The 25,479-nt window shown below is 55.5% G+C and overlaps 10 protein-coding genes across 10 annotated transcripts; 5 read left to right on the forward strand and 5 right to left on the reverse strand.

The window, feature by feature from the left end:
• Positions 1 to 72: 72 nt before the first annotated feature.
• PG994_004340 (uncharacterized protein) lies at positions 73 to 1,814 on the forward strand (the record flags this gene model as incomplete). Its single annotated transcript, XM_066855749.1, has 2 exons — positions 73 to 1,005; positions 1,065 to 1,814. 2 exons carry the CDS (start codon positions 73 to 75, stop codon positions 1,812 to 1,814), a joined length of 1,683 nt encoding a protein of 560 aa, XP_066717916.1.
• Positions 1,815 to 3,271: 1,457 nt separating this feature from the next.
• On the reverse strand, positions 3,272 to 4,596 carry PG994_004341 (aflatoxin B1 aldehyde reductase member 2; the record flags this gene model as incomplete). Its single annotated transcript, XM_066855750.1, has 3 exons — positions 3,272 to 3,490; positions 3,525 to 4,007; positions 4,255 to 4,596. 3 exons carry the CDS (start codon positions 4,594 to 4,596, stop codon positions 3,272 to 3,274), a joined length of 1,044 nt encoding a protein of 347 aa, XP_066717917.1.
• A 2,093-nt stretch (positions 4,597 to 6,689) lies between these two features.
• On the reverse strand, positions 6,690 to 6,989 carry PG994_004342 (uncharacterized protein; the record flags this gene model as incomplete). Its single annotated transcript, XM_066855751.1, has 1 exon — positions 6,690 to 6,989. One exon carries the CDS (start codon positions 6,987 to 6,989, stop codon positions 6,690 to 6,692), a length of 300 nt encoding a protein of 99 aa, XP_066717918.1.
• Positions 6,990 to 7,135: 146 nt separating this feature from the next.
• Positions 7,136 to 8,057, reverse strand: PG994_004343 (uncharacterized protein; the record flags this gene model as incomplete). Its single annotated transcript, XM_066855752.1, has 2 exons — positions 7,136 to 7,651; positions 7,761 to 8,057. The coding sequence occupies 2 exons, from the start codon at positions 8,055 to 8,057 to the stop codon at positions 7,136 to 7,138; spliced, it is 813 nt and encodes a 270-aa protein (XP_066717919.1).
• A 3,933-nt stretch (positions 8,058 to 11,990) lies between these two features.
• Positions 11,991 to 13,028, forward strand: PG994_004344 (uncharacterized protein; the record flags this gene model as incomplete). The annotated part of the gene is made up of 1 exon (XM_066855753.1): positions 11,991 to 13,028. The coding sequence occupies one exon, from the start codon at positions 11,991 to 11,993 to the stop codon at positions 13,026 to 13,028; it is 1,038 nt and encodes a 345-aa protein (XP_066717920.1).
• A 783-nt stretch (positions 13,029 to 13,811) lies between these two features.
• PG994_004345 (uncharacterized protein) lies at positions 13,812 to 14,942 on the forward strand (the record flags this gene model as incomplete). The annotated part of the gene is made up of 3 exons (XM_066855754.1): positions 13,812 to 14,066; positions 14,138 to 14,530; positions 14,655 to 14,942. The coding sequence occupies 3 exons, from the start codon at positions 13,812 to 13,814 to the stop codon at positions 14,940 to 14,942; spliced, it is 936 nt and encodes a 311-aa protein (XP_066717921.1).
• A 693-nt stretch (positions 14,943 to 15,635) lies between these two features.
• Positions 15,636 to 17,008, reverse strand: PG994_004346 (actin-like protein 2; the record flags this gene model as incomplete). Its single annotated transcript, XM_066855755.1, has 4 exons — positions 15,636 to 16,366; positions 16,447 to 16,539; positions 16,581 to 16,871; positions 16,987 to 17,008. The coding sequence occupies 4 exons, from the start codon at positions 17,006 to 17,008 to the stop codon at positions 15,636 to 15,638; spliced, it is 1,137 nt and encodes a 378-aa protein (XP_066717922.1).
• A 1,056-nt stretch (positions 17,009 to 18,064) lies between these two features.
• Positions 18,065 to 19,755, reverse strand: PG994_004347 (uncharacterized protein; the record flags this gene model as incomplete). The annotated part of the gene is made up of 4 exons (XM_066855756.1): positions 18,065 to 18,613; positions 18,685 to 19,062; positions 19,125 to 19,438; positions 19,515 to 19,755. 4 exons carry the CDS (start codon positions 19,753 to 19,755, stop codon positions 18,065 to 18,067), a joined length of 1,482 nt encoding a protein of 493 aa, XP_066717923.1.
• A 493-nt stretch (positions 19,756 to 20,248) lies between these two features.
• Positions 20,249 to 22,045, forward strand: PG994_004348 (acetylcholinesterase precursor; the record flags this gene model as incomplete). The annotated part of the gene is made up of 3 exons (XM_066855757.1): positions 20,249 to 20,679; positions 20,748 to 20,889; positions 20,975 to 22,045. 3 exons carry the CDS (start codon positions 20,249 to 20,251, stop codon positions 22,043 to 22,045), a joined length of 1,644 nt encoding a protein of 547 aa, XP_066717924.1.
• Positions 22,046 to 22,650: 605 nt separating this feature from the next.
• PG994_004349 (uncharacterized protein) lies at positions 22,651 to 25,076 on the forward strand (the record flags this gene model as incomplete). Its single annotated transcript, XM_066855758.1, has 5 exons — positions 22,651 to 22,980; positions 23,236 to 24,121; positions 24,194 to 24,552; positions 24,630 to 24,684; positions 24,736 to 25,076. 5 exons carry the CDS (start codon positions 22,651 to 22,653, stop codon positions 25,074 to 25,076), a joined length of 1,971 nt encoding a protein of 656 aa, XP_066717925.1.
• Between the last annotated feature and the right edge of the window lie 403 nt (positions 25,077 to 25,479).

Here is a 25,479-nt window from a genome sequence, read left to right on the forward strand (position 1 = left end):
CGGATAGCTCTTCGATAGATTTTTGTCTTCAGCATTCAATTTGAGCATCAGACACCGGCGGTCTCGCTCAAAATGCCCCAAAACAGCTTCGTTTCGCCTACCGGCCTCGGCATGCCCTCTGGTGGCCTCGCATCGCGACGCGGTGGCCAGAGCATCAAGCCTCTGTCCTTCGACACCATCAAGGCTCAACCCAGCAGCGGGGACAATGGAGCGCCTACTCCTCGAACCAGCCGATCCCATCTCCTCGCTGGTCTCCGGACTGCCCCCAAGTCCGCCACCACTGGCAACTTCCCTGCTTCGCCTACTGCTGCGGGACCTACCTCCCAGCAAATGTACGGTAACAACAATGGCATCACATCCAACATGTACGCGGGCCAGCAGAGTGCTTTCAGCGGCCCCAAGACTTCGCTGCCTCGCATGCACAGCCAGCAGCAACAACCCCAGCAGCAGCAGCCGCAGCGCCAGCAGCAGAGTTCCAACCAGATGATGGGTGGCGGTCAACAGCAATACGCCAACGGTCAGCACTACACCGCAGAACAGATCCTCCCGCCGCCTGAGATTCAATTCGATGAACAGGAGGAGGGAATGGACCCCCTTCTGTATGCGCAAATGATGCAGGCCAACCTGTACCTGGCTCAGCAGCAGCAACGCCTCCAGCAGCAGCTCATGCAAGTTCAGGCCGCGGCCCAGCAGTTCCAGGGTCTCAGTCTCAACGGCCAGGCCACGGTCCAGCAGCAGATTGCCATCTCGACCTTGTACCAGCAGCAACAGCAGCAGCTCCGCAGCCTGCAGCAGCAGATGGCCTCGATGCCCTCGATTCAGCAGATGCAACAGCCCCAGCAGAACATTTACACCTACTATGATCCTAGCACTGGCCAGACTTACTACGTCGACCAGAGCCAGGCCCAGCATGGGTTCAACCAGGCAAACAACAATGTCTACATGGAGCAGCCATCGACCCCTCAGACCTTCAGCTTCCAGCAGAACAACACTCCCCGTGTTCAGGTCTCGCCCCCGCCGATAACGAGAAGCCCTTCTTCCGTAGCAACTCGCCCCCTAAGAAGATGGAATTGACAGGTGAGCCAGAGCCTCTCCCACCGCCATCTGCCAACGCCTTCCGCCGGGGTCATAAGAAGTCGGGTTCCACGGCTGGGTCCAACGGCCTGTCTCTCGCCACCGATGGCGCTCCCAGAACCGCCGGGCCCAAGACTGCTTCGTTCCCGATTTCGCCCATGCCCAATGCCTACGGCCCTGGCCAGGCTCGCGCTGGTGAGCATCCCATCCGCCAACCCCGTGGGCCCCCTGCCATCGACGAGCTCCGAGCCAAGCCGACCTCGAGACATGAAGGAAGCAAGAACTTTCTTGCCCGCACACGGAAGACGGCCTTGAGCAACCTGGTCCGTGCTGGACATGAACGCCGCAAGGGCACTGGCAGCAGTTCTGGTAGCATGAGCCCCGTCTCGGAAACTGCTGAGGAGGTTGGTACCCCTCTCACCGACAATGAATCCGACTCCGGGCGAAGCGGTTCCGGTAGCCTCTCTGGTGATGCTGAACCCAGCCTCGCCAGCTCCCGCACATCCGCTAGCGGTAGCTGGGGGGCTATCGGTTCCGACCGCCCGAGTTCCCGCCAAAAGACGCGCAAGAGTGTTGACAGCCTGTCTAGTCAATGCGATAGCGACAGCGGCAGCTTTGCCAGCGTCTTTAAGAAGGCTTCTCAGCGCGGCAGCAAACCCCAGTCGGTCGATGGGCAGCGCAAAGCTCCCCGGCTCGTGCTTACCAGTGCTGAGAAGCGCAAAGGTGGCATGACTGCATGAGTGGCGAAGCGGGCTAGCTTTGTTACGCAATAACGATCGTTACGCCTCTTAACGATCGTGTTACCCGACTTCCGTCTCTTCCCCTGCCTCCTTGATGGAGTTGATCGATTCCGCTTCCGGCGCAGTGGACGGTACATATGGTCGGGCGAAACGAAACGAATTGGTCTTTTGATTTTCTTGTACGGACTGGCGATCGGGTTCTGATTTCTCGGCCAGGGATGGCTGTTTGTGTTCTTTTTGGTCGCGCGCTTGAATTTTTTCCTAGTGACCTATAGTCGGTGGTCCTAGACATATTTGCAAATAAAGGGGTTGGTTAGGCTTGGAGAGTAGTCGCTGCGAAACCTTTAGACATGCGCGGACTGGGTAGCATCCGTGGACGTGTTATGTCGCCCCTCATCAGGTCGCGTGTTCTTTGGGCACGTTCGACTTATGATTTGGTGGCATACTGGTTCTTTACATTCTCGTCATTCTTTCGACTTGCCAATGGTGTCAACAAAGTATCCTTGGCTGTCGAGCGCTTCGACGACCACAGATGGCCTCGAGCCTCTAGAGCTGCGTCTCACTTATGACTTGTGGATGATGCTCTTTCCTTATCTTTTCGCACCAAATCTGCGGAGAAAAAAGGCACCAAAGTTAGCTCTTCGGTCATCATCATGGTGGGGATGATATGGAAATAGATGAATAGGGAACAACAAAATGAATAGTGGTCAAATAAATGATCAATCTGATAAACCATGCCTGCTCTTCTCTACTACTAGTTGTGACACAATATGCTTAACACCCAAGCCCCTTGTCATTACTGGATGGTCGTCTTCACTAATACACACCCCGTACTTCCTGATCCACGTACAAGGCCAAGTTGTTGAGATTCAGAGGCATATATTGAACTACATGGAAATCGTGTGAAGGTCGCATGGAGGCAAGTACGCATAGAGTGGTGGGAAGGAGGATGCAAGTGTGTAGCCATTAGTACTGGGCTATTAAGTCGATGATGGTGGTTCTTGACTTGAGCTACCTCGTCATCACTGAACCCCCCATTTGTGATAGTTACATTTGGATTAAGAATACGCCATCCCATCCTCCACTATGTTCGGCTTCTGTACTGCCTGATGGTCATCGATATATTCTCTATTGAATACGCTCGACTCGGGTACACGACGCCATCTGTCATCATCCTCACGAACCAATATCATCTATCGCCTTGTTGTCTCATGAATCTTTACCTGGTTAGTTTTACTTGAGGATCTGGTCGTAGAGATGACAGACAGACAAGACATGTCAGTAGCAGTAGATGGGGGGGGATGAGCCTCGGTGAAAGACTCACATCGACCAGCATGCCAGCGACACGGGACGGTAAGGGATTGCAGTAAGTAATCTTCATTAATTCATGAATACTATTGGATCAACAGTGGAGGCGCATCCAAGTGCGAACACCAGCTACTTTCTCAGGTAATTAATCACTTCTTCCCAAACAGCGCCTCCTTGGTGTCATAAGTGTACACGAGGTCCTTGTGCCAGTAGTTGGGCGCGTCCGCCTTGGCGATCATCCAGGCCCTGTCGAGGGCGGCGACGACGTCGTCGGGCAGGGGCCCCTTCTCGAGGTTGGTCAGGTTGCTCTCGAGCTGCTCGACGCTGGAGACGCCGATGATGATGCCGTCGCCGGCGCCGGACCCGGACTCGCCCAGGTTCAGGGCCGAGGTGGTGCCGCACCCAGCGCAGCGCCGTCTCGATCATAGTGAGCCCATCCTTTGCGTGTTGCGCGACGGCCTCCTCGACGACGCGCAGCGCCTCGAACGTGCTGTCCTTGAAGTAGCGCCCGCGGTAGTTGCGCCCCGTCGCGCCGGCCGCGTCGCTGAAGCGGCCCTCGTTGGGCACCATGTCCTTGCTCTTGATCTTGCCGCTGAACAGGCCGCCCGCGATCGGGTTGTAGACGACGACGTCGAGGCCGTAGCGGCGGCACGCGGGCAGCAGCTCGGGCTCGATACCCCGCGTGATGGCGTTGTACATGCCCTGGTAGATGGTCGGGCGCACCCAGTTGTTGGCGCGGCACAGCATCACCACCTCGGCCAGCTCGAAGGCGGTGTAGTTGGACACGCCGAGGCGCACGAACTTGCCGGCCTTGTGCAGGGCGTCGAGGGCGGCGAAGGTCTCGGCGAAGGGGGTGGCGCGGTCGGCGGCGTGGACGTAGAGGATCTGCGGGAGGGCGGAGGGGCGCCCCATTGGTTAGCATGATGATGCAGTGTTCAAGTGAGATGCGGGAATGTATGTATGACATCGGCATGGGTGTTACACTGCATATGTCCCTCCCTGTCTTGGCTAGGAGACATATATCTCCAACTCCCGCATCTTGAAAGATCATTGTGCAACTTCCTCTTCTTTTCTTGTCTTTTCCTTCCCCCAGGTATAAAAAAAAAAGGTAGCGACATCAATCATCACTTACATCGACGCAATCCGTCCCCAGCTCCTTCAAGCTCGTCTCGACGCTGGCCCGGACCTTGTCGCCCTCGTTGTCGCCGGCCTCGCCCGGGTACCTGACCTTGGTGGCGAGCTGCAGGCCGCGGTTCTTCCAGCCGGCCTCGCGCGTGAAGGCCTCCTGGGCGCCGCCGACGTAGACGCGCGCCGTGTCGACCTCGGAGTAGCCGCGCTCCTTCTGGAAGACGTCGAGGGCGCGGCCGTAGACGGCCGGGTCGGTGATGCGGGCGCCCGCGGCCGCGTCCGGGCCGAAGGTCATGAGGCCCAGGATCAGGCGGGGCTTGCCCGTGGTGGGGATGGTGAGGGGCATGGTGGATGATTGTTCTTTGGTTATCAATAACGACGACAAGGCCTGATGAGAAGAAGAACAACAAAAAGAAGGATAGAGATGGCTTCTGAGAAATTATGAAGCCAAAGAGACGGGATATTTATTGGGACTTGAGCCAACCATGGGTACAACAGTTGAGCCCGAAGGTGGGACGACCAACAGCCAGCATCATCAGCGTCCCCATAGCGGGCAGGCGGGGTTCTCAGGGCGGCGTCTATGTCAGTATCTCGCCATTGCCTTTGGTGCCGCTTCGTACTTAAGAGCCTAAGACCGAATGCAGCGGCTCATGCATCTTTATGTGCTCCTGCACGAAACTGAGTCTGGTGGCATCATTTCGGCGATAACCCTCCACTAGCTTGATCCCCCCCCACAGACAATAGGCGAACCTCTCTGGCCCTTGGCGGGTTATGTAATTGGACGGACGGCAGCTTCCATCAGGGTGTGACCACCACGCATGGGAATATCATGATCTTTCTCCGTGGACATATGGCGTAAATAAGGGACATTCTGTCTTCTTCCTCGTATCTGAAACCCGTTATTGCCGAGTTTTTTCTCAAGCATGTTGCTTCAGCCATGGCCCATGTGGCAGCAACCTCTCCGTTTACCGTACATTTGTCATCCGTCGATAACATTAACTGACTCCTTACCGAGGCGAAGACACGAAGAGAAATCGGCATTGAGCTATTCCATAATCCATATTCTGCCTCATCAATAGCGTTTGGTTCTTCATTAGTTATTAACGGCTGCCAAATCATGCTCCCGGTCTTTCCGGACGGCGTTACAACACCGGAATACCTTCAGATGATAGATGGTCCGGATAACAGCTGGCCAAGAGGCTACCATACCCATCTCATTGAATATGGGGCCGTCAGCATGTAGAACCGCAAGGAGGGCGCACCGAGGATATGAGAGATGCGAGGTTTTGTCGCGTCGCGCTTGTAATAGCCGTGCGAGGTTTGCCGCCACCGAAGAACTGGGTTAGTCTCTTGAAAAATTTATAGATAGTATCGAGATGTTGTCCGGGGGCAGATCCTATCGGATTATGCCAACAGTAAGTACGGTGAAAGCAAACCGCCGATGAGATGTTATTCTCAGTAGTGCGAGTTGTTGCAGCGGGCATGTATGTTCGTCGTCTTCCAGAGAAAGACAAAACGGTGTTGGTGCCTGATATATCGGAGCCCCCTTTTTTCTCCCAATCACTGTCTCTGATGAGTGCGTCACTACTCAAGCATCATGTCGAGGGACGGAGTGTAGGTTAGTTACACATAGTTCGGTAGAATGAAGAAAGTCGTTGAAGCAAAGCTTCGTATATCCTATCCCATCAGCATGCGGTCAGACACTGTTGAAGCGTTCACGTCCATGTAGAGACAATCATCATCTCATCTGTTAGCGAACAATACGAACAGCGCCACTAGCAAAACCTTTAAAACCAACAAAAAGACATCGCGAAGCGAGAACGAACGAAACGAAGTAGAGATATGGTACGACACTTGCGTCCTATCATGCATGTTCATATAAACCCTAACCCAAGAGTGAAAGTCAATTCGAAACGCCCACACACCAACCAGATCAGCTGCATACTTCAAGAATGAGCCCGAGACCGCTAGCTAGTGTGTATATCTCTATCAAGTATATACAGCCCAATAACCCGAGAAACAAAATAAAAACGCCATCCCCATGCCGATGCATATGCGCGGACATGTTCTTTTTCCTCCCTACAGTCAGTCAGCCCCTTGCATGGACCCCGACCCAGCATAGAAGTAATAAGGAAAATAAAAAGAATCGTCTTCCCTCGTTATATCCAGAACCACTCGTGCCAGGAAAGACCATAAAAGTTCATGCACCCTCTCAAAAGGCCGGTCTACTTTGACTCCCCAAAACACCATCGTCCGCGTCCTCTAGTACCCACAACCTCTATACTCGTTTGGTTGATACCGGATACGGCCATGTCTCTCTCTAGGCCCTCGCTCGCTTCGCTGTCTATCCACAACACAAGAGCATAAGCACTACCAAATCTTCCTCCTGCCGCAAAAGTGTATAAACCATAGTCTCTTCTTGTATCCAAGAGCCTACTACTATCGGCCCCCATCCTTGTCGCTCTCGTCATCGCTATCCCACTCCGCCTCGACAGACGCGTCATGGGCCTTGCGCTCGGCGTCCTCAGTCATCTCACGCCAGGTGCTCCAGCTGAGCATGAGGAACGCGACGATGATCAGACAGCCGCCGAGGATGGCGGCCAGCGACATGCGCTCGCCCGTGCGGAACCAGTCGGCGATGGCGACGATAAAAATGGTCAGCAGGGCCGCGACCGAACTCAGGACGGGGCTCGTGAGCGAGATGAGCACCGAGAACGAGCCCGCAAAGGTAGCGTTCATGACCACGCTCAGGAACAGCCACACAGCCGTCTCGCCCGTCGGCAGCTCGAACGTCTCCCACCCGAGCCAGTGCAGAAACGGCAGCGGCAGCCACAGCACCGTCAGCGTGAAGGTGCCGATGCAGGACCCGAACGCGTTGGCGAAGATCATGCCGCGGTTCGGCGCCACGCCCTGGGCGGGCATGCCCACCGCTTGTAGAGCACCTCGTACAGGCCGTACAGGATACTGCCGGCGCCGATAATCATGTTGCCGAAGAAGCGCGTGCCCGAGCTCGTGTCGGGGCCCTTCGCGGCGTCCTCGGGCTTGCTGTCGCCGTAGGCCACGATCAGCACGCCCACGATGGCGATGAGGACCGCGAAGCTCTTGTCGATGCGCAGCTTCTCCTTGAGCAGCGGCACGCTGAAGGCGTAGGCGAAGAAGGCGGAACAGTTGTAGATGGCCGTCAGGTCGCTCGGGCTCGTCATGTTAACGGCGACATACCAGCTGAGGCCGGCCACGGTCAGCGCCATCGTGATGCAGGCCGTCGTCGTGATCAGGTAGGGCCAGGGGCTGGTACTTGTGTCGTGCTTCGAGGGCTCGAGGTCCTGGTGGCGGACCTGCTGCGCCGTGCTGCGCAGCACGGCGACGTGGCGGCGCCAGAAGGTGGCCCAGGGCGTGTTCCACTTCTGCACGCGGAGAATCAAGAGCTGGACCGGCCACAGGCATCGACCACGAGCCGTGCGTCAGGTACGGCATGCAGTAGGCCTTGTTCCAGCCCTTCTCGTTCTGCACGTACGCGCCCAGCTCCGTCTGGATCGTGAAGGACACGAGCGAGATGACGAGGAAGACGGCGGCGAAGATATACTTCTTGCGCGCCGCCATGACCGCCTGGGTATCAGGCGACCTCGACCGCAGCGTCGAGCGCCGGCTGAGGCGCGGCCGCGAGTTCGTGGCTTTGGGTGAGGGTGACCGGAGGCTGTCGTATGGGGTGCGGCCGCGCTCCATGTCGTCGTCATCGCCGCCGGCCTTGAAGAGGAGCGGGTCGGCGGAGCGGCCATTGTCCTGGCGGAGGTACGAAGGTCTGTCCATATCGTCTCCTCCGTCGTCGTCGCTGTTGCTGATTATATCTGAGTCGGTGCTCTTGCGGTTGTGGTATCTGGAATTGGCACGTGTGGTGCCGTGGGTGAGGTTATTCCTGCTCCCCTGGTCATCCCCGTCGGTGAGTACTCGTCTTCGGGCACGAAGGAGAGGCGTCTGTCTATTACGGGGGTACGGCCGCCCACTGTGTCGGTGCCACTGCCAATCCAGTCGGAGATGTCGCTGGATGCATATGAGGCAGCTGAAAGTGGAGAGGGCTCGGGCGGAGCGGCAGAGTCGCTGAGGTGGGAGTATCGGGCGGTCGGATGAAGGCTTGCCGGTGGGATCCTCGACAACCTGATGTTGGTTGAAGACATGAATCGGGGGGTGGTGGAAGGGTAATGCGACACACTTATTAGTAGGGAAACGAGCGACAAGAAGTGGAGCAATTAAAACAAGTTGAGTTTGCGGCCATAGGCCTTAGCGAGTTAGAGGAAAAAAGGATAATGATAATAGGTAAAGGAGCGACTTGGATTGGCGTGGTTTAGCTGCAGCAAAGGTTGTCAATGGGGGATGCGACGTGATGGGTTCCAGTGACAGGATTCGGTGTTGAAGGTAACACGTGCAGAGAAAAGGGTGCTGTAGTGGCAGTAGCGAAGGGGGGGCCTCCCCAGCCATTACGCCATCCCTTAACCCCCTAATTCGTTAATCTAAGGGACCGCTTGGGGGTGGGCTGGCGACCGGAATGGGCAGAACTGGCGCAGTAGGCTGGGGGGGCTTGTTGGGTTGTACGCCTGGACGATAACGCCGCCCGGTGACCCGGTCCTGCACGATAAGCAAGTGCATTGATCTTGCAGGATTGGTCAACTGATGCCAACCAGCTCAAGCCTCTTTGGCCCTAGTGTCTCACCTGCTGGGGGTCCACTGCAACGATAGAACACCAATTTCCAACCTCATGTTTTGTCAACATGCCCTTTTCGATCGTAAACATGGTAAACAAGAATCCCATCAATGTCTTCTACGGAACATCGATCATCGACCCGTATGGCCGTTATTTCCTCTGTGTCCCGTGAGGATCTCGTTGGCTGGGCACGCACCGGCGAGTGGACCGCCTCTTCCTGAGCGTATGTTCAGTTTACATGTGGAAACACGCATCTTCCCGACCAGACACGAGTCTGTCTGTACCTTATGTCGCCGACAAGTTTGCTTGAGGACAAAAACATGACCAGCACAGCAGAAACCTGTCTACAATTTTACGATTAATTCCCCAGATTTCTCTCGCGCGGCTTTCATATCCTCTGCCGCGGTCGTCAGGCATGATAGCTCATCATGCCTTGAAACCATCACAGGCTATGCAGTCTTGGCTTATGCCGCTGCTGCTCGGATGCACGGTGCTTGATTTGGCATCATCGCCAGAAATGACACAGTACCTATCGGAGCAGTTGAGATTGGATATTGTCATTATCTTCCCGTACCTATTCCCAGGGCTATGGTCTCTATTGGAGGTTTCGGTGTTGAGCGATTTCAACAACTTACTTGGTCTAAGAATCTCCCAGACCAGTGAACTTGGGGCATTATCTACAAACAACTGGTAAGAAAGGTATGGTTGACATCATTTCTGCTACTACAAGATACCAGACACGACTCTATACATGTAGGTAGGACCCTAAGAGCACACTGATATATTGAAGCCATACTCTTCTTGTTCCACCATGTTCGATATGAGAAATCATTGTTTGGTTGAACTCTGACTGTTGTGCTTGAGTGCAATCTGATACCAAGGACCAAGACTGCTTGAAGCTCAGCACAATGAGCAAAAGCCTGAGATGGCAGACATAAAGGCAACCATTGAGAAGCTTCCATGCAAGTATTGGTTGCTGAGGATTACAGGCAGGAGCTTTCCTCCTAATTGCCTGCGCCTACTTATTTGATGTCTCCCTCTAAGTTAAACCAGTAGTTCTTTCCAAACCCAGACACAAGTAAAGGACAACACACTTCACTCCTGGAACTCAACCAACATATATCACTTGCCGATCGTCACTACCACTACTCATCTTTAGCTCACCGCCCGTATCTTATGGGACACCATGCAACGATACACCGTCACTATCGTGACTCCCGGTACGGGTCGTCTCGTGCTTCTGGTGCCGTTCCAACCATCTGCTAAAGTGGCAGCCTTTGTCGATGAGCTCTACAAGCGGGCTGCGAGACAAGGTCTACCCATCAATCGGCCCTCTCATTCGGCGACAACTCGATTAAAAAGTGACGTTGGAGCTATCATCAATCCTGAGGACGTTCTTTCAGTCGTGGTTCAAGACCCAAAGAGTGACACCATCTTCGCTGTCTTTACCCTGAAGGTATCATCCAACACCGCATTGAATCCTGAACAGCAAACATTGGCAACAAACAGTACAAGTATCTCGTCTTCGTTCTCCATCCGTATTCTGACGGCAGCAACTGCCAAAGATCCGGGCGCTTGCCCTGTCATTCAAATACCCTCGACAGGCACGCTCCGTCAACTACGTGACCACATTGCCGACCGGCTCAATGTCCCACACAAGTTCGATGACAAATGCAGATACTCGTGAGTGTAACTGTCGACTTGCAGACAAGCTCACGAACCGCCCAAGACAAGACGGCTCGTTCCTCGTTGTAAGTAGAAAGAGCGTTGTGGGGCGTATCCACCTGGCGAAGGCGACGGAAGCATCTGTCTACGCTGCACTGCGGTCACACCTTGGCTCTGACTTCGAAAAGACCAAGAATGTTAGGATAGTGGGAGCTAGTCTTGGTGCTGGCCCGTCAATGACTTACAACACGCCCCTCGTTGTTGCGGTATGCTCCAAGCAACGCCACACCCCTATCAGCACCAGGGCATATGACGCGGATGAAGCAGATGACGAAGAACTGCAGAAATATACTGTCTTGGATTTTCATACAGATGAACTACCAATTCACCCTGCCTGCATGGATGTCAAGCTTGAAGAGTCTGGGCTAGGTGACCTTGCGATTGATGGAATCATTGATATCTACTGCGCCAATCGTCAAACCACAGGCGGTGGCGGTGGTGATGCTGTGGGTATTGGCAAGTCCAACATCTTCCGCGCCCGTCCTCATTGGGAGCCCAGCGTTGCGCAATCCGACCGTGGTATTACGTTATTCCTGTCCTCCCTGAGAGTATTCGCTTGACTTGTACAGGACATGCGAGATGATGAGAGCTTGCAAGATGCAGTTCTTCATGTATTCGACCTCTTGGTGAAGTTTCCGCCAGCAATCCGCACCCTCTACATCCTGATACAAGGAAGGACTCCAAATGCTTCCGAATGCGCTGCATTAGCTCAAGCGATGTTCGAAGCCCTTGTCAGCTTCATGTCTACTTACACTGACATCATCGGTTCTGATCATACTCGCGTGCTTGAAGGAGCGAGACTGTTCTTTGGCTACGTACTAGACAAAGCCAGGGCTCTGAAGCTTTCTCGTGATAACGATACTCTGCTTCCATATTTCCACAGCTTCCGCACGCAAGCGTTACGGGACTGCAGGACTGGCGAAGCAATTATGCATGTGATTTCGACATCCCATGGTCTTGTGGAAGCTAGTCTTTTCAACTGCTTCTAAGAAGGTAGTTTACTGGCCCAAAGTAATCCAGAGACAGACATGGGGGCAACCACTACTAGCCGCGAGATTACTCGTGTAGCATTGCTTAGCGGAGGCATGGCACCAGAAGTTCTTGTTCTCTCAAGGCCCAAAACACTCGACGCTTCCTTTGAACTGGGAGAACTGTTGGACCTCACCCAATTCTCCGAACTTTGCGCACGCAACAAACTTTCCTGTTCATATGCCTAGGCAGCTCGCCTCATCCATTGCCCGTGCCTCACCTTTGATCGTCAGGCTCATCTTGCAGTGTATACCGGAGAAGAGCCTTGCGGAACTCCCGGCCACTCCTCGATGCTGTCAAGACCCTTGCATGGAAATGAAACCATAGACGTGGCCGTTATTGAACAGCTCATTGCACCTCTCCTCAAGGCTTACCAAGTCGACGGCACTTCAGCGTTTGACCAGTACGGCGGTGCCGCGGTAAAGAGGCTCCTGGCGCCTGATGAGGTTTTGATTCTCTGCGTAGACGTCAGCACCAGTATGGGATCGGATACCGATTTCACTGGTGTAAATGATACGGATGGAAGTATCGGAGCATCTGATGCTCGAGCCCTTGTAGAACCTGAGTTCTACAATCAGGGTATTATGGACGAGGCAACGGAACTACTATGCGACTATGAAGGTTCTGACGACATGGTTGCCGTCGTCGCCTTTTACGACCATACACGCAGACGTTGCGCTGCGTCCAAGGTGGTTGAAACCATGCAGACCATGCTGTTGTCTGATATCACCCATATGTCAAAAGACATGGGCCGCATACGAGATCATGCTTCGCCCGACGAGAAGGCAACTGAGCTGAAGAAGCTCAAGGTTCTATGGGCAGCCTCGAAAACTCACGAAGAAGTGGTTATTGACTTTTTGATTTATCGCGCGACAGTAGCCTCGCCAGAAATCTCACAGCGATGGACCTGGTCTGCCGGTGTTGAACAGCCCACGGTCAGAGCAAGCCAGCGCATTCCAGGTCTCGGCAGTGATATCTTGCATCTCCCACACAATCTACGCTGCCCGATATCCCATACTCTCATGACTGATGCTGTTACCACTGCAGACGGCCACACATATTCGAGCGCTGCAATCACCGAATGGTTTGAAATACGGAAGTCATCTCCACTGACAGGACTACTGTTGCAGAGTGTCAATCTCAAAGCGAACCAGGAAGTTCGTGATTCTGTCCAGCTTTGGATGGACGGCCACGACCTGAACCCACCACGGTATCTCGAACCCGAAGAGCTCGAAGTGACGTTTGGTAGTCGGGTCGGGTCTTTCCAAAGAGGATCCTGCCTTCAACTACACTCGAGGACCTCTATAAACTGGCATTCCGTGGATTAAAAGCGCGGTTTTCAATTTTCCAGCTATCTACCGATAGCTGGGGGCCCCTTGCAACGAGTCCGGTGATCATCGCGCTGCAATGCCGCATTCTGGACGGCAGCCACAGCGTAATCCGCATTGCTGACGACAACCCATCCGACGTGGCTGTGCCTGACAACGCGTCGACTGGCAGCGAACGAGTGCTTGTAATAGTCTACCAGAATGAGGAAACTGTGCTCTTTGGCTACTGGGTTAATAAAGACACAGATCAGACTATATCCTCTGTTGTTTGGAAGTATTTGGCGCTCCCAGCTCCAACAAGATCTACACAGGCGTATTGAGGAAATTCATCTCCCGACCGACGTGTCACCAGCAGGTGACGGCATGTTTCAAGGGAGTATTCATAAGAGACAAGACCAGCTCTCATCGCTGTTAAAGCCTCCACACTTCCATGGCCATCTCGGGGAGGAGACAGTATATGAGAAAAAATAGTGCTAACAGGGAACAAGGGCCTTTGGTACTTCAATTAAAGGCACTCCTGTTCGAACGTCCACTGGTGCTCGAAAGCAGGCTTTCCCGATTAGACGTCCTCAAGCAAATATTTGAAGTAAGTCAATGCTGCCAAAAGAACGCAGTTATTAAACCCCTCTTGAGCTAACGCGCGTACTTACTTATCAGGCTTTCGTGAACCGGTTGTTGGCATACAACTACCAGACACATGCCGGCCTCGTGACCTTCGCCACGAAGCAAACTCTGACAATGGGCATCTCTCATGTGGTTGAGAACTTTAGGAGATCAATCAACATGATCAAGGACGATGGCGACACAGCGCTCTGGGACGCGCTTGCCCTTGGTATGGACCAACTGGTCGAGTACGGTAAAAGGTACCCACAGGCCAAGAAGCGCATCATCTGCATCAGTGACAGTCTCGACAACAAGTCGATCACTAATACGGCTGCCGATGTCTGTTGGCGCCTGCGGCAAGCCGACATCGTCGTCGATAGCGTCTCCCTCGGCCAGGAAAGAAACAGCGACCTCAGGCCGCTATCGTATTTGCTGGTAAGGCTAGATTCCCCGTGGGTAGCACGTAACCTTTGAGGTCTTGGTACTGACCTGAGTGAAATTTACAGGGCGCATATCGCTTCCATCCCACCACTTTGGCCAATGCCCTAGCCATCTGCGAGCTCGAGCCCTTCCTGTCTCTGACAGAGCGCCCGGCAGTGTCGCCTCCTGCACGTGGCCTACGTGACCGGACGAGCGCCTTGACCGACTTCAAACGCGCGAAATCGAGAGCCGGTACCACGGAAGCTAACGAGCATGAATTTCCTGAGCGCAAGCCGCACCCGAACATGAACGATTACTTCATACAGCTCTCGAATTTTGTCAAGAGCCGCGCTGCTACTAGTGGTGGCAGTAGTAGTAGCGGAAGCAGCAGCAGACCCTCCCAGCAGCTGCGCACCTCCCGACTCCTGAACGAGATCCGGGCCACCGCCAACACCGCGCACCCCAAGTACGACGTCTACGTGAGCTCCGCCGACATGAGCTTCTGGAAGGTCATCCTGAGCGGGCCGAGGGTCCCCCTACTCCGAAGGCACCTTCCTGCTGCATCTGCACGCCGACGCGGGCTACCCGACCGCCGCGCCCAAGGTCCGGTTCGCGACGCGGATCAAGCACCCCAACGTCAACCTGCACGGCCGCGTCTGCCACAGCATCCTGGACCGCGACTGGACGACGGACACGTCGATGACCGACATCCTCAACTCCGTCTACGCCCTGCTGTTTCAGCCCGAGTACATGGACCCCGTCAGCACCACGGCGGCCCTGGGGATCCACCAGGACGGGGCCGGCTTCGCGGACGAGGTCCGCGCTTTTGTGCGGAGATACGCTACCAAGTCGAGGGCGGAGTGGCGGGTTGAGCTGCTGGGTTCTTCTTGATGACGGACTGCTTTCATTGTGGTGGACAGGATTGCGATTGCTCGAGGATTGGTTGGCCTGTAATCTTGTTTTCAGTTGCCCATGACATGATTGTGATATGATCGTTTACTATCGCTATGGAACAACATGCAAGTTATGAAAGAGAGCTTCGATAGGCGGATGGAAATTGTTTTGCTGTAGTTTAAGTTTGTAGCTACCAGCACGTGGTAATTAACTGAGCTTAAATGAGGTGAATAATCGTGCATGAGCTGGATATGCTTGATACTTTATGATGCAATGATAATCTACTTGGCTGCCCTGTTTTATCTGCTTGTGCCAGGGGCCGTACCCGTGGTAGTCAGCTGAACAACTTGAACGCTATTGGCCAATGCAGTTATAGTACCATGCTACAGGATCGCCACCCATCACCGAACAACTATAAACAACCTGTATAAAGCCGGCGTTGCTAGACACAAGCTGAGGTAGTCTGTAGTTCCATGATGTTTGCGTGACGTTGATAATCATTGATTTGATTCGGCTCAGTACCACTATGCCGGCTGAAGAAGATTTTGTTCGACCCACGCCTCGCCAGTTATATTCAGAGTATCTTTCTTGTCTTGTCTTGTCTTGTAGGCCATTTGCCCGTACCTCGCTCGCGGCCGGTCCTTCTTTTTCCCTTTCTTCAAATCCGGGGGTTGGTGAGCTATCTCTTCTTTATCGCGGCCCCAGCTTCTCCAGAATCTTCGGTCCCTGCTCTTCCCACTCCTGCTTCGAGATCCACATGCTCTCCTTGTCCGCCATGATGTTGGCCAGCACGGCGCCGCCGAGGAAGACCATGTGCCGGCGCCGCGGCGGGTCCTCTATCCGGACCTTGAACTTGCCGAGCCGCTCCGGGTTGCCGCCGAGGGCGCGTGTCAGCCAGAGCTGCTTGAGCTCCTTCTCGAGCCGGCTCGGCAGGCCCGGGTACATGCTGCTGCCGCCCGACAAGACAATAGCTTTAAAGAGCGACGAGCGCACGTCGACGTCGGCGGCCTGGATCGTGTTGAAGAGGAACTCGGCGATGCCCGGCTGCTCGCAGTCGACCAGGTGCGGCTGGAAGAGGCACTCGGGCGCCTCGAAGCGCTCGCTGCCGACACGGATGACGCGGCCGTCGGGCAGCGTGTAGCTCTCGACCAGGACCGTCGTGTCCTCGCTGAGGCGCTTGTCCAGCTCGAGGTCGTACGAGACGTAGCAGAGCTTCTCCTTAATCTGGCGCACCGTCTCGAAGTCGGCCGTGCGGTTGAGGGCGTAGCCGCGGCGGAGCAGCAGGGAGATCAGGTTGCGGGTCACGTCGCGGCCGGCGACGTCCAGACGCCGCGTCAGGTGGTTCAGCACCACAGATTCGTACACGGGCACGATATGTGTTACACCGTCGCCAGAGTCGACGACGACACCGGAGCTGAGACCTGCAGGAAGAAGTGAGTGGTTAGTATGGTAGCTCGGCAGCTAGGCAGGTAGCAAGGATAAACTGTTGTTGTCGACTGACCTTGGGCATAGAGGGCAAGCACGGCCTGGATGGCCACGTATACACCGCCAAAGTTGTAGCGCTCAAACATGACCTCGGTCATCTGCTCCGGTTCTTCAGGGGGTTCATGGGGGGCTCGGTCAACAGGATCTTGCGGCCGGTAGGGTCCATCTTCATCTTCTCGAAGAAGGTATAATCCCAGAGGTGCTGCATGTCATCCCACTTCTTTACGATGCCGTTCTCCATGGGGTAGCTGATCTGGAGCATGGTGCGGGCGGCGGCGGCCTCGTCACCGCACATGATGTCCTTGATGACCATATCGTTGGTCTTGGCACCCTTTTCTTCGGATCGCAGGATGGGTCGGCCGACAATCGAGGGGTATTGGAATTCGGGGAAGTTCTGAGCGGCGTATCCGACCTTAAGGAAACCGGTGCCGCCGTCCAGGACTAGAAGAGGGGGCGAAAACAGGTCAGTATGTACACGGTGCGGTGTGTTGGGCGTCCTGGCGACGAGCAGCCAGGCTGACACGACAGGGTTACGGAGGGCGGCGTGCGCACTGACCGATAGGAGGAGGAGAGGCCATGGTTGATTAGGCACCGCAAGAGTCGTGGAGGAAGGGCAGAAGTCGGGAGGTGGATGGTAGGTCGAGAGTGTGTTGCCGTCTCGGCCTGGGATGAGGTGTCAAGTGTCGACCTGACAATTGAGGGTGTCGTCAATTAGGCGGATGAGGGTGGGATTGATGGCCCCCAGCTGAGTAATCATGCGGGCCGTACGATTGGGATAGGGATTGGGATTGGGTTGGATTGGATTGCCAACCTCCAAGGCTTCCTTGAACGAACCAACTTCACTCCCGGGCGCCGCTAAAGGTGCAGGTGTTCCATACGTAATGCCCCGCCCCGCCTCCTTTCGCGGGCAGCACCATCGCATCGGACTTTCATTCTTCCAGCTAAGCTCCCCTACCTACCCCGCCTTTTTGTGGCTAGCTACAGCGCATCGTGGCTTGCGGCAGTTACACAGAATTCAATGTGCTGAGGCTCTCAATCTCTCGTTTAAGTTGCACAAGTACATATCTTCCAAGACTACATGCACAATTCATTCAGCTTAAGGCACGCATGGTCGCCAGAAGTGGTACTGACGAGTTACATGGGGGATTGCTGATGTCCCAGTTTGAAGAGAGTGGGTGTACGTGTACATGTGTGTATTTTCATTCCGAGGAGTTCGGGTTTGCTGCAACGGTTGCCTTTCCCCACGACTGGTAAATCTCTCAAATGCTTCTGAAACTCACACTATGGACGATTTTCCCTTTGGTTACCCCAATCGCCGGCGTCGATATTACTTGTTCTGGCCAACGCCCTACCTTTGATTGGTTGAACTCTGCTCTCCACGTCTCCTCTCAACGGGGCCAAAGCTCACCCGAGCTACTGACAATAAGCAAAACCGCCCTCAGTACTTTGCCATCAGTCAAGCCGTTGAGGATATCCAAACTTGGAGGACATCCCTTGAATCACAGAACATAACGGAAGCGAGGGTCCTATGAGTGATCCGTGTCAGCATGTCAACGGGATGCGTGATATTGGAGACCGTTCTGCAACTTACTTCGAAATCCGTCAAATCCGCCGATATCTCGTCTAGCACTGGGTCATTTCCCTCTCGGGGGCTGCCGGAGGCCTGGCCCCGCCTCTTTGTTCCGCCGGACCAAGAGCAGCCGCAGTCCAAGCGCGATCGTCATCTGCGCCGCCGAGCACGCGATGATGAGCTTGCAGCCCGTCGGGTAGGTCGGCTTCTCCGCGTCGAGGAAGGCATGCGGCCCGATGACGTTCCCGGCGCAGTACGCGGCGAAGACGATAGCAGTGGCCGTCGTGCGCTTGGTGTAGCCGCCCAGGTTCGTGGCCGGCATCTGCAGCGCGAGCACGAGCGACGTCACGAAGGAGCCGCAGATGTAGTACCCGAACAGCACGCCCATCATGCCCTGCCCCCGGTCCAGCCGCCAGATCAGGCAGATGCCCACCACCGTGGGCACCAGGTATGCGGCCATGATGATGGTCCGGATGTCGCGGAACCGCGACGCCAGGTACGTGCCCGTCAGGATCCAGAGGACTTGGAAGGCGCCTTGCGGGATTCCGAAGGCGGTCGTGAGGAGAGGGTCGTTGACCACGCCCTTGATGATGAGTTTGCCGAAGTTGGCGATCTGTATGGTATGGGGTCAGCGAGCTCTGGCATCCAATTCATTCGGGCAAACGAAAGGGTATGAGATCTTACTCCGCCATTGATGGTTTCATTCAGCAGAGTAAACAAGGTTAGTAGCCAGACCTGGGGATCCATCAATGCCTCTTTGATCTGGTACGGCTTGATGGACCGGTTGAGGATGCCGGTGCGGCCGACCTTGCCGCGAGCGATAAGGGTTGCTTTCTCTTCGAGGGTGAAGCGTTTGGCTGTGATAATATCATCAGGCAGAAAGAAGAACAGCAGGGCACCCCAGAGAATAGTGACACCGCCGCAGAGAAGAAAGATGGCTTTCCAAACGGGAAAGGTCTTGATCTGCCCAATGGCATAACTCAGAATCCCACCCAACATCGAGCCGACACCGTTGCAGCTGATGAAGATGCCCGCCCGAAACGGCTGCTCGTCGCGAGTGTACTAGCACACCGTCTATCAGCACTTTCTCATACTTCAGGTCAGGGGGGCTTGTCTTCACTCACCCACATGCCGACAATCATGATGGTTAGAGGGGTGATGGCGCTCTCAAAGATTCCCAGCAGGAAACGACAGGCCAACATGCCGCCGAAGTTATGCGTCGCCGCGGTGATCATGAGGATGGACCCCCATGTGACGACGCAGCCGCAGATGACCTTGGCCATGAGCGTGCGTTGGGCCAGGTAGCTCCATGGATAATCGGCGACCAGGTAAGCCAGGTAGAAGGCTGAGGCGAACCAGCTGTATTGGTCCTGGTTGATTCCAGTATCTCTGAAGAGGTCAAACACGGCGGCGTAGGAAAGCGCTTGCTTGTCGACATCTATGACACGTTTGTTTCCCCTATTAGCCTAATGTTTTGCCTAGAGCGGAGACGGGGGCCTTGCGACTATGCTTACACTGAAGGATGCCGGTTCCTGCTAGCAATGGCAACAAGACGAAGTCAACCTTGCGGACAAGGCGTTTGACTGCCGCTTGGTCGCTCAGTAGCTCTCCGAGGTACTCATGGGTGAGATTGTTGTCCCGGAGGAACGTCTCAGTGGCATCTAGATCGTGGGTGACGGGCACATCTGCGATGCTGATGGATTCTCCTCTCTTGGTCTCGGGATCGACCTTGTCGTCGACCTTTTTGTCTTCCATTTTCAAAAACTGAAGGGTCCAAAATAGGTGAGTGATCGTTGTGATGTTCAAGGTAGGCGCAATGAGCGACTCGCCGGAAACCGGTGTCTTTGAGAAGTATCCTGCCTATCTGCACATTTGCTCTATCTAAGGTCTTATCATCCATTGGTCACCCAAAACCGGTTATGCTAGCCGTTGACCCCAGGTTTGCTGATCTATGAGCGATGGAGAGACCGGGCCCCACAGCCCCTGGGGCCGCCAGCCAATGAAGACGATGGCCATATCACCGGGCACATGTCCGAATGTAACGTCCAACTTGATCGGAGCGGCGCCGATGCAACTACTAGTCTCTGTTAGTCGATAGACAAGCCCATTGAGCTCCAACTCACTCCAAACGCCAATAGATCGCCGCAATCGGGTGTGACAAAAAGAGTACCGCCCACCCCTCATTTCTCAGTTAACAAATATTCCCCTACCGTATTGCCCAGAAACTAGTTAGCCCATCATTCTAATTATGCCACCAATTCAAGATTCAGAAAGCAGGCCGCGGGTCACCCTCCTGCAAGGCACCGTGGTCGGCATTAACCCAGCACGGCGCCTACCCCAAACCCGTGGACGCCTTTCTCGGCATTCCCTACGCCCAGCCGCCGACGGGGGACCGGCGGTTCCGCCCGCCGGTCCCAGTCGAGCCAGCCGCGCCGGGCGAGGGAGAGAAGACCATAATCGACGCCTCCCGGTTCGGCCCGCGCGCGCCGGCGAAGCAGTTCCTGATCATCGGCCCGCAGCTCGAGGAGAGCGAGGACTGTCTCACGCCAACGTGTTCCGGCAAGCGGGTCATACTGGTGATACTTCATGCCAACTTCTTCCGGTGGCCATCTACATGCACGGTGGCGCGTTTAACCGCGGCAACGCCGCCATGCACGACACGGCGTCCATGGTGGGCTGGTCCGCGGCGCCCTTCGTCGCTGTGTCGTTTGGGTACCGGATCGGGCCCTCGGATTCTTGCCGTCGAGCTTGAGCGCGCGCGAGGGCGCGCTCAACATCGGGCTCAAGGACCAGATCCTGATGATGGAATGGGTCCGGGATAATATTGATCTCTTTGGCGGAGATAAGGATAACGTTACTCTGATCGGGCTATCGGCTGGGGCTCACTCGGTAAGTAAATCTCCAAGTTCCGGTTTGGCATACCAACTATGTCCGTTGGCTCCTGGGGGCTAACAAGTTTTCAACAACGAAAAAGATCGGTCATCATCTCCTGAACTACGAAGAAGGGAAACCGCCACTGTTCCACCGCGTCGTGATGGAATCAGGCGCCCCGACGTCCAGGGCCGTGCGCCATTTCGACGCCGAGATTCACGAGCAGCAGTTCCGGGATTTCCTGGCCGCGGTGCAGTGTCCGCCGGACACGCCCGAGTCCGAGATCTTCCAGTACCTGCGCTCGCTGCCTATTGATGTCATCGCCGCGGCCCAGACCAACGTCTTCTACGCGTATAACCCGAGCCTGCGCTGGGCGTTCCAGCCCGTCATCGACGGCGCCATCATCCGGCAGCGGCCCATCGACGCGTGGCGGAAGGGGGAATGGCACCGGATGCCCATCCTGACGGGCTTCAACGGCAACGAGGGGTCGCTGTACGTCGATAAGCAGATGGACACGTCCGAGCAGTTCACGGCGTTCTGGAAGACGCTGCTGCCGCAGCTGGGCGACGCCGACGTCGCCACGATCAACGAGCTGTACCCGGACCCCACCACCGACCCGTCTTCCCCGTACAAAGTCGAAGGAACACCCCTCGCAGAAAAAGGCGTCGGCCGCATGTACAAGCGCATCGAGGCCGCGTACGCCCACTACGCCTACGTGGCGCCCGCGCGGCAGACGGCGCACCTCGCAGGGTCCCAGCCGGGCGCCCCCGTCTATCTGTACCACTGGGCGCTGGAGAAGAGCGTCGTCAACGGCGCCGCGCACGGCGAGAACATGCTGTACGAGGTGCGGGACCCGGATGTTTGCCGGGTGAGCCCGGCCCAGGACGAGCTGTCGCGCGTGCTGCACGCGTACGTCACGAGCTTCATCTGCACGGGGGACCCGAACGAGGTGGTTGGAGATGGTGTGGAGCGGCCGAGATGGGAGGCACATTCTAGTGGTGATAGGGACACGAAGATGAAGATGGTCTTCGGAAAGCGAAATAAGGAGTTCGTAGGAGGGAGTGAGTCGGGAGGTAGTGACAAACCACCGCCGCCGGCTGAGTTGGTTGAGGATGTTTGGGCCAAGACGGAGTCGGACTTTTGGTGGGATAAGGTCGAGATTTCTCAACAGTAACTAAGTTGGCAAGAAATTGGAATATCAACCAATGGATAATACGCTGTCGGCCTCTACGAAACAGCAGTGATATAGGTATCAGTATAGTTTACCTTGCAGGCTGCCAAGTCTAAGGTATCGCCATGGTACGAAAAGTAGTGTCTCATTATACGAACAGTGCTTTCATATTCTCTCCATCTAGTGTTTCCTGTTAGCGATCGATTTGATTTATTAACAAAGAGTAGAAAATGCCGTGTTTAGTGACAAAAAGGGGCGCGCACTAGGGGTGACAAGGATCCGGTTGTTAATCTTAGCCACTGTGGTCAGCCACCACCTACAACATCTTATACAACAGGCTGAGAAAAAGCAACGTCTTTCAATCGGCTATTGATTCATTATACCAACCATAAGGTAATACATGATTGACTGCAAAGCGGGGAAGCTGCGGCGGATCAATATGCAAGTGAATACATACATACCTAGATTTCCCTTTCCGGCTGTTAGGCGCAGCACTATTGTGCAGCTGACTGGATGAGAAGATGACTGATTATACCTACCAGAGCCTACAAGACCCCCTTCAAGATATATGACTTGTCGAGCTACTCCCTGGCCAAGCAGGCGCAGAGATGCATCTCAGGATCATCCATACCGCCCTGCCTACATCTCCAGACTCGCATGGGGGTTTGCCAGGGCCTCGCGTCTTAAGCGATATCCGCCGTGGACTACCAATACCATGGCTTGCATGCGAGACCTTGGAGGGTCCGATCGTGTTCTTCAACGACGTGACGCACGAGACTTCGTGGTCTCATCCCGACGGCCCTACTACTACTACTCTCGGAGATTCTCTCCCAGAATCGAGGGTCCAGTTTGAGGCTCTTTCCTATACCTGGGGCAGTCCAGAGGACCCGAAAGTAGCCTATGTTCAAGAAGATGGCGAGTACGGCGGCGAAAAGGTGGTACGCGATATAAAGATTCAGCAAAATCTAGCCGAAGCACTGCACCACCTGCGATGCACAGATACGACCCGGACTCTTTGGATCGATGCCATCTGCATCAACCAGCGGGATGAAAACGAGCGCAACGAGCACCCCCTGCTGTACAGCCTGGAGGACTTCACGGCCATCTACGGGGTGCTGGCCCGGCCCTGGTTCGAGCGCGTCTGAATCGTGCAAGAGATCCAGCTGGCCAGCCCGCGCTCCTCCGTCGTCCAGTGCGGCGTCCACGCCCTGCCGTGGCGGCTGTTCCGGCGGGCCGTGCTCTGCATCCAGATGAAGAAGGCGGTCCTCCCGCACCAGCCGCTGATGTCGAGGCTCATGCAGGTGCGCAATCTTGTCGACTGCGCCGTCCAGCTCAGCCTGCCGCGCCTGCCGCGCCTGACGCGCCGCCACCGCGATCGGCTGTGTGGCGACCCGCGGGACAAGGTGTACGGCATCCTGAGCACCACGACGCTGGCCCTGCGAGCCCGTATCACGCCACAGTACTCCAACACGGTCAACCAGGTCTACCGAGACACCTTCCTCGCCCACTACGAGGTGACGCAGAGGTTGGAGCTCTTCACCGACTGCAGCCTGCGGACGTGTCCGCCCGGCTGGCCTTCTTGGGTGCCCCAGTGGCATTCCATGGCAAACCACGGACAGCCGTTTCGTCTCATGTTTGCGTCAGGCCTCTCACGAGCCGAAGCCCAGTTCATCCATTTCGATATCCTACGAGCCACCGGGGTTCAATGTGCCGTGATTGCAAGCGTGAGCCAAGCAGCCGAGAGCCAGGACCCGCGTGATATATTGGAGGCGATCCGGTCCTGGGCTAATATTCCGGACTTCGGCTCGGGTGGCTATGTGACCGGCGAGAATGAAATGGAGGCATTTGCCACGGTCCTCTGCGGGCATAGGACGCGTGAACGCTATCCACGCTTGCATTCCAGCCCGACCGTGCCGGAATTGTCGAAGATGGTCAGAGACGAGATACTGCACACTTCTCGCAAAGATGACCTCGCAGAGAACCGAAACCTAACCGGCATCCTCGAGCTAGTCAGAGACAAGACATTCATCCAATCTGCAGAGGGATATTTCGGGTTAGGGCCCGAGGACTCTCAAGTGGGTAAGTTTTGCTTCTCAAAAGGGGCAGTTTCCGGCTACTAATAACAGCTAAAGTCAACGAACCACTGCACAGGTGACATAATATGTGTCTTGTTGGGAACCCACCTCCCCCTCGTGCTACGACCTTCTTCCCCGGACGGGACAGGAACCTTCCGCCTGGTCGGCGAGTGCTGCCTGCACGGCCTGCACGACGCCACGAGCCTCCTCGGCCCGCTGCCGCCGGGTTGGCGGGTGCAGGCCGCGTTCGACGCGAGCGGGCTCGCCCGGTACTCGTACTACGACAGCGCCACCGGCACGGCGCTGGAAGACGACCCGCGTCTGCCCGCTCTCGGCGACGGCGACGGCGGCGCCCGATACGAGCGCGTAGATCTGGAGAGGACGGCGGACGATCCCATTGTCACGACGCGGTTCCGGGACCGGAAGAGCGGGGGGGTATGTCAACTTTGATCCGCGCATGCTGCCGGACGCGTTACGCTCGCGCGGAGTCCCTTTACGGGATTTTGATATAGTGTAAGAAGGATTATGGCGGCCCGGACTTAATATATCTTGGTAATCATCAAAACCGTGCGTAGCGATTTAGCCTTCGCAACTCAGTCAGTTAAAATGTGGTCCAAGGGGGTGTCATTGGTATTCCAGACTTCTCGCACCAGCTCATCAACCTGGAGGACTGCGGCCTGCTGCACGTCGCCGCGCTGACACTGCCCGATGTGGCGGGCGAGCGCATCCTGGCCGGCGGGGCGGCCTTCACCTACAACGATATCCTGGACGCGATGAGGGAGATGGACCCCTCCCGGGCCCTGCCGGAGCGCTCCGACTTCCGCTGCGCCGAAGTCAAGGCTACCCTTGAGCAGACCAGATTTAAAGAGCTGCTGGCTAGACTTGGTAAACCGGAGCCCACGGGCTTTGTCGAAAGCATCAGACAGGCAATCACGACGGGGGAAGCCCTTCCTATCTGAATCTGGCCATTGTTCACGTTGTGCGTCATACATCTGCAGATACTTGTGTGTGTGTGTGTGTGTGAGAGAGAGAGAAGAGTACTATTGGATATCCTCATAGGTATTATAAAGACGTGACGATTGGGTTTCTATAAAAGTAGCTATATAGATCAATTATGGAAAACTCGCCTTCGCAGAACAAATCATGCGAGGCCACACAGCAAGATACTGGCATTCTGACATAGAAGTGGAAGGGCAAGAACTTGAAAAGGGGGGGACAGCGCCTGGCCGCTGAAAGTCAGCCACGTATCTCTCGAGCCAAATACGGATCAACGAATAACGATCCGTAGGACGAAAGACGGCACCCTACCTAATTAATTATTGTATTTCATCCAGGGGAGACTCGTTCGGTTTGGACTCATAC

The sequence above is a fragment of the Apiospora phragmitis genome (genome assembly GCF_038363925.1).
Source record: "Apiospora phragmitis strain CBS 135458 chromosome Unknown utg000005l:1.0-4161743.0:1.0-4166827.0, whole genome shotgun sequence".
NCBI lineage: Eukaryota > Fungi > Ascomycota > Sordariomycetes > Amphisphaeriales > Apiosporaceae > Apiospora > Apiospora phragmitis.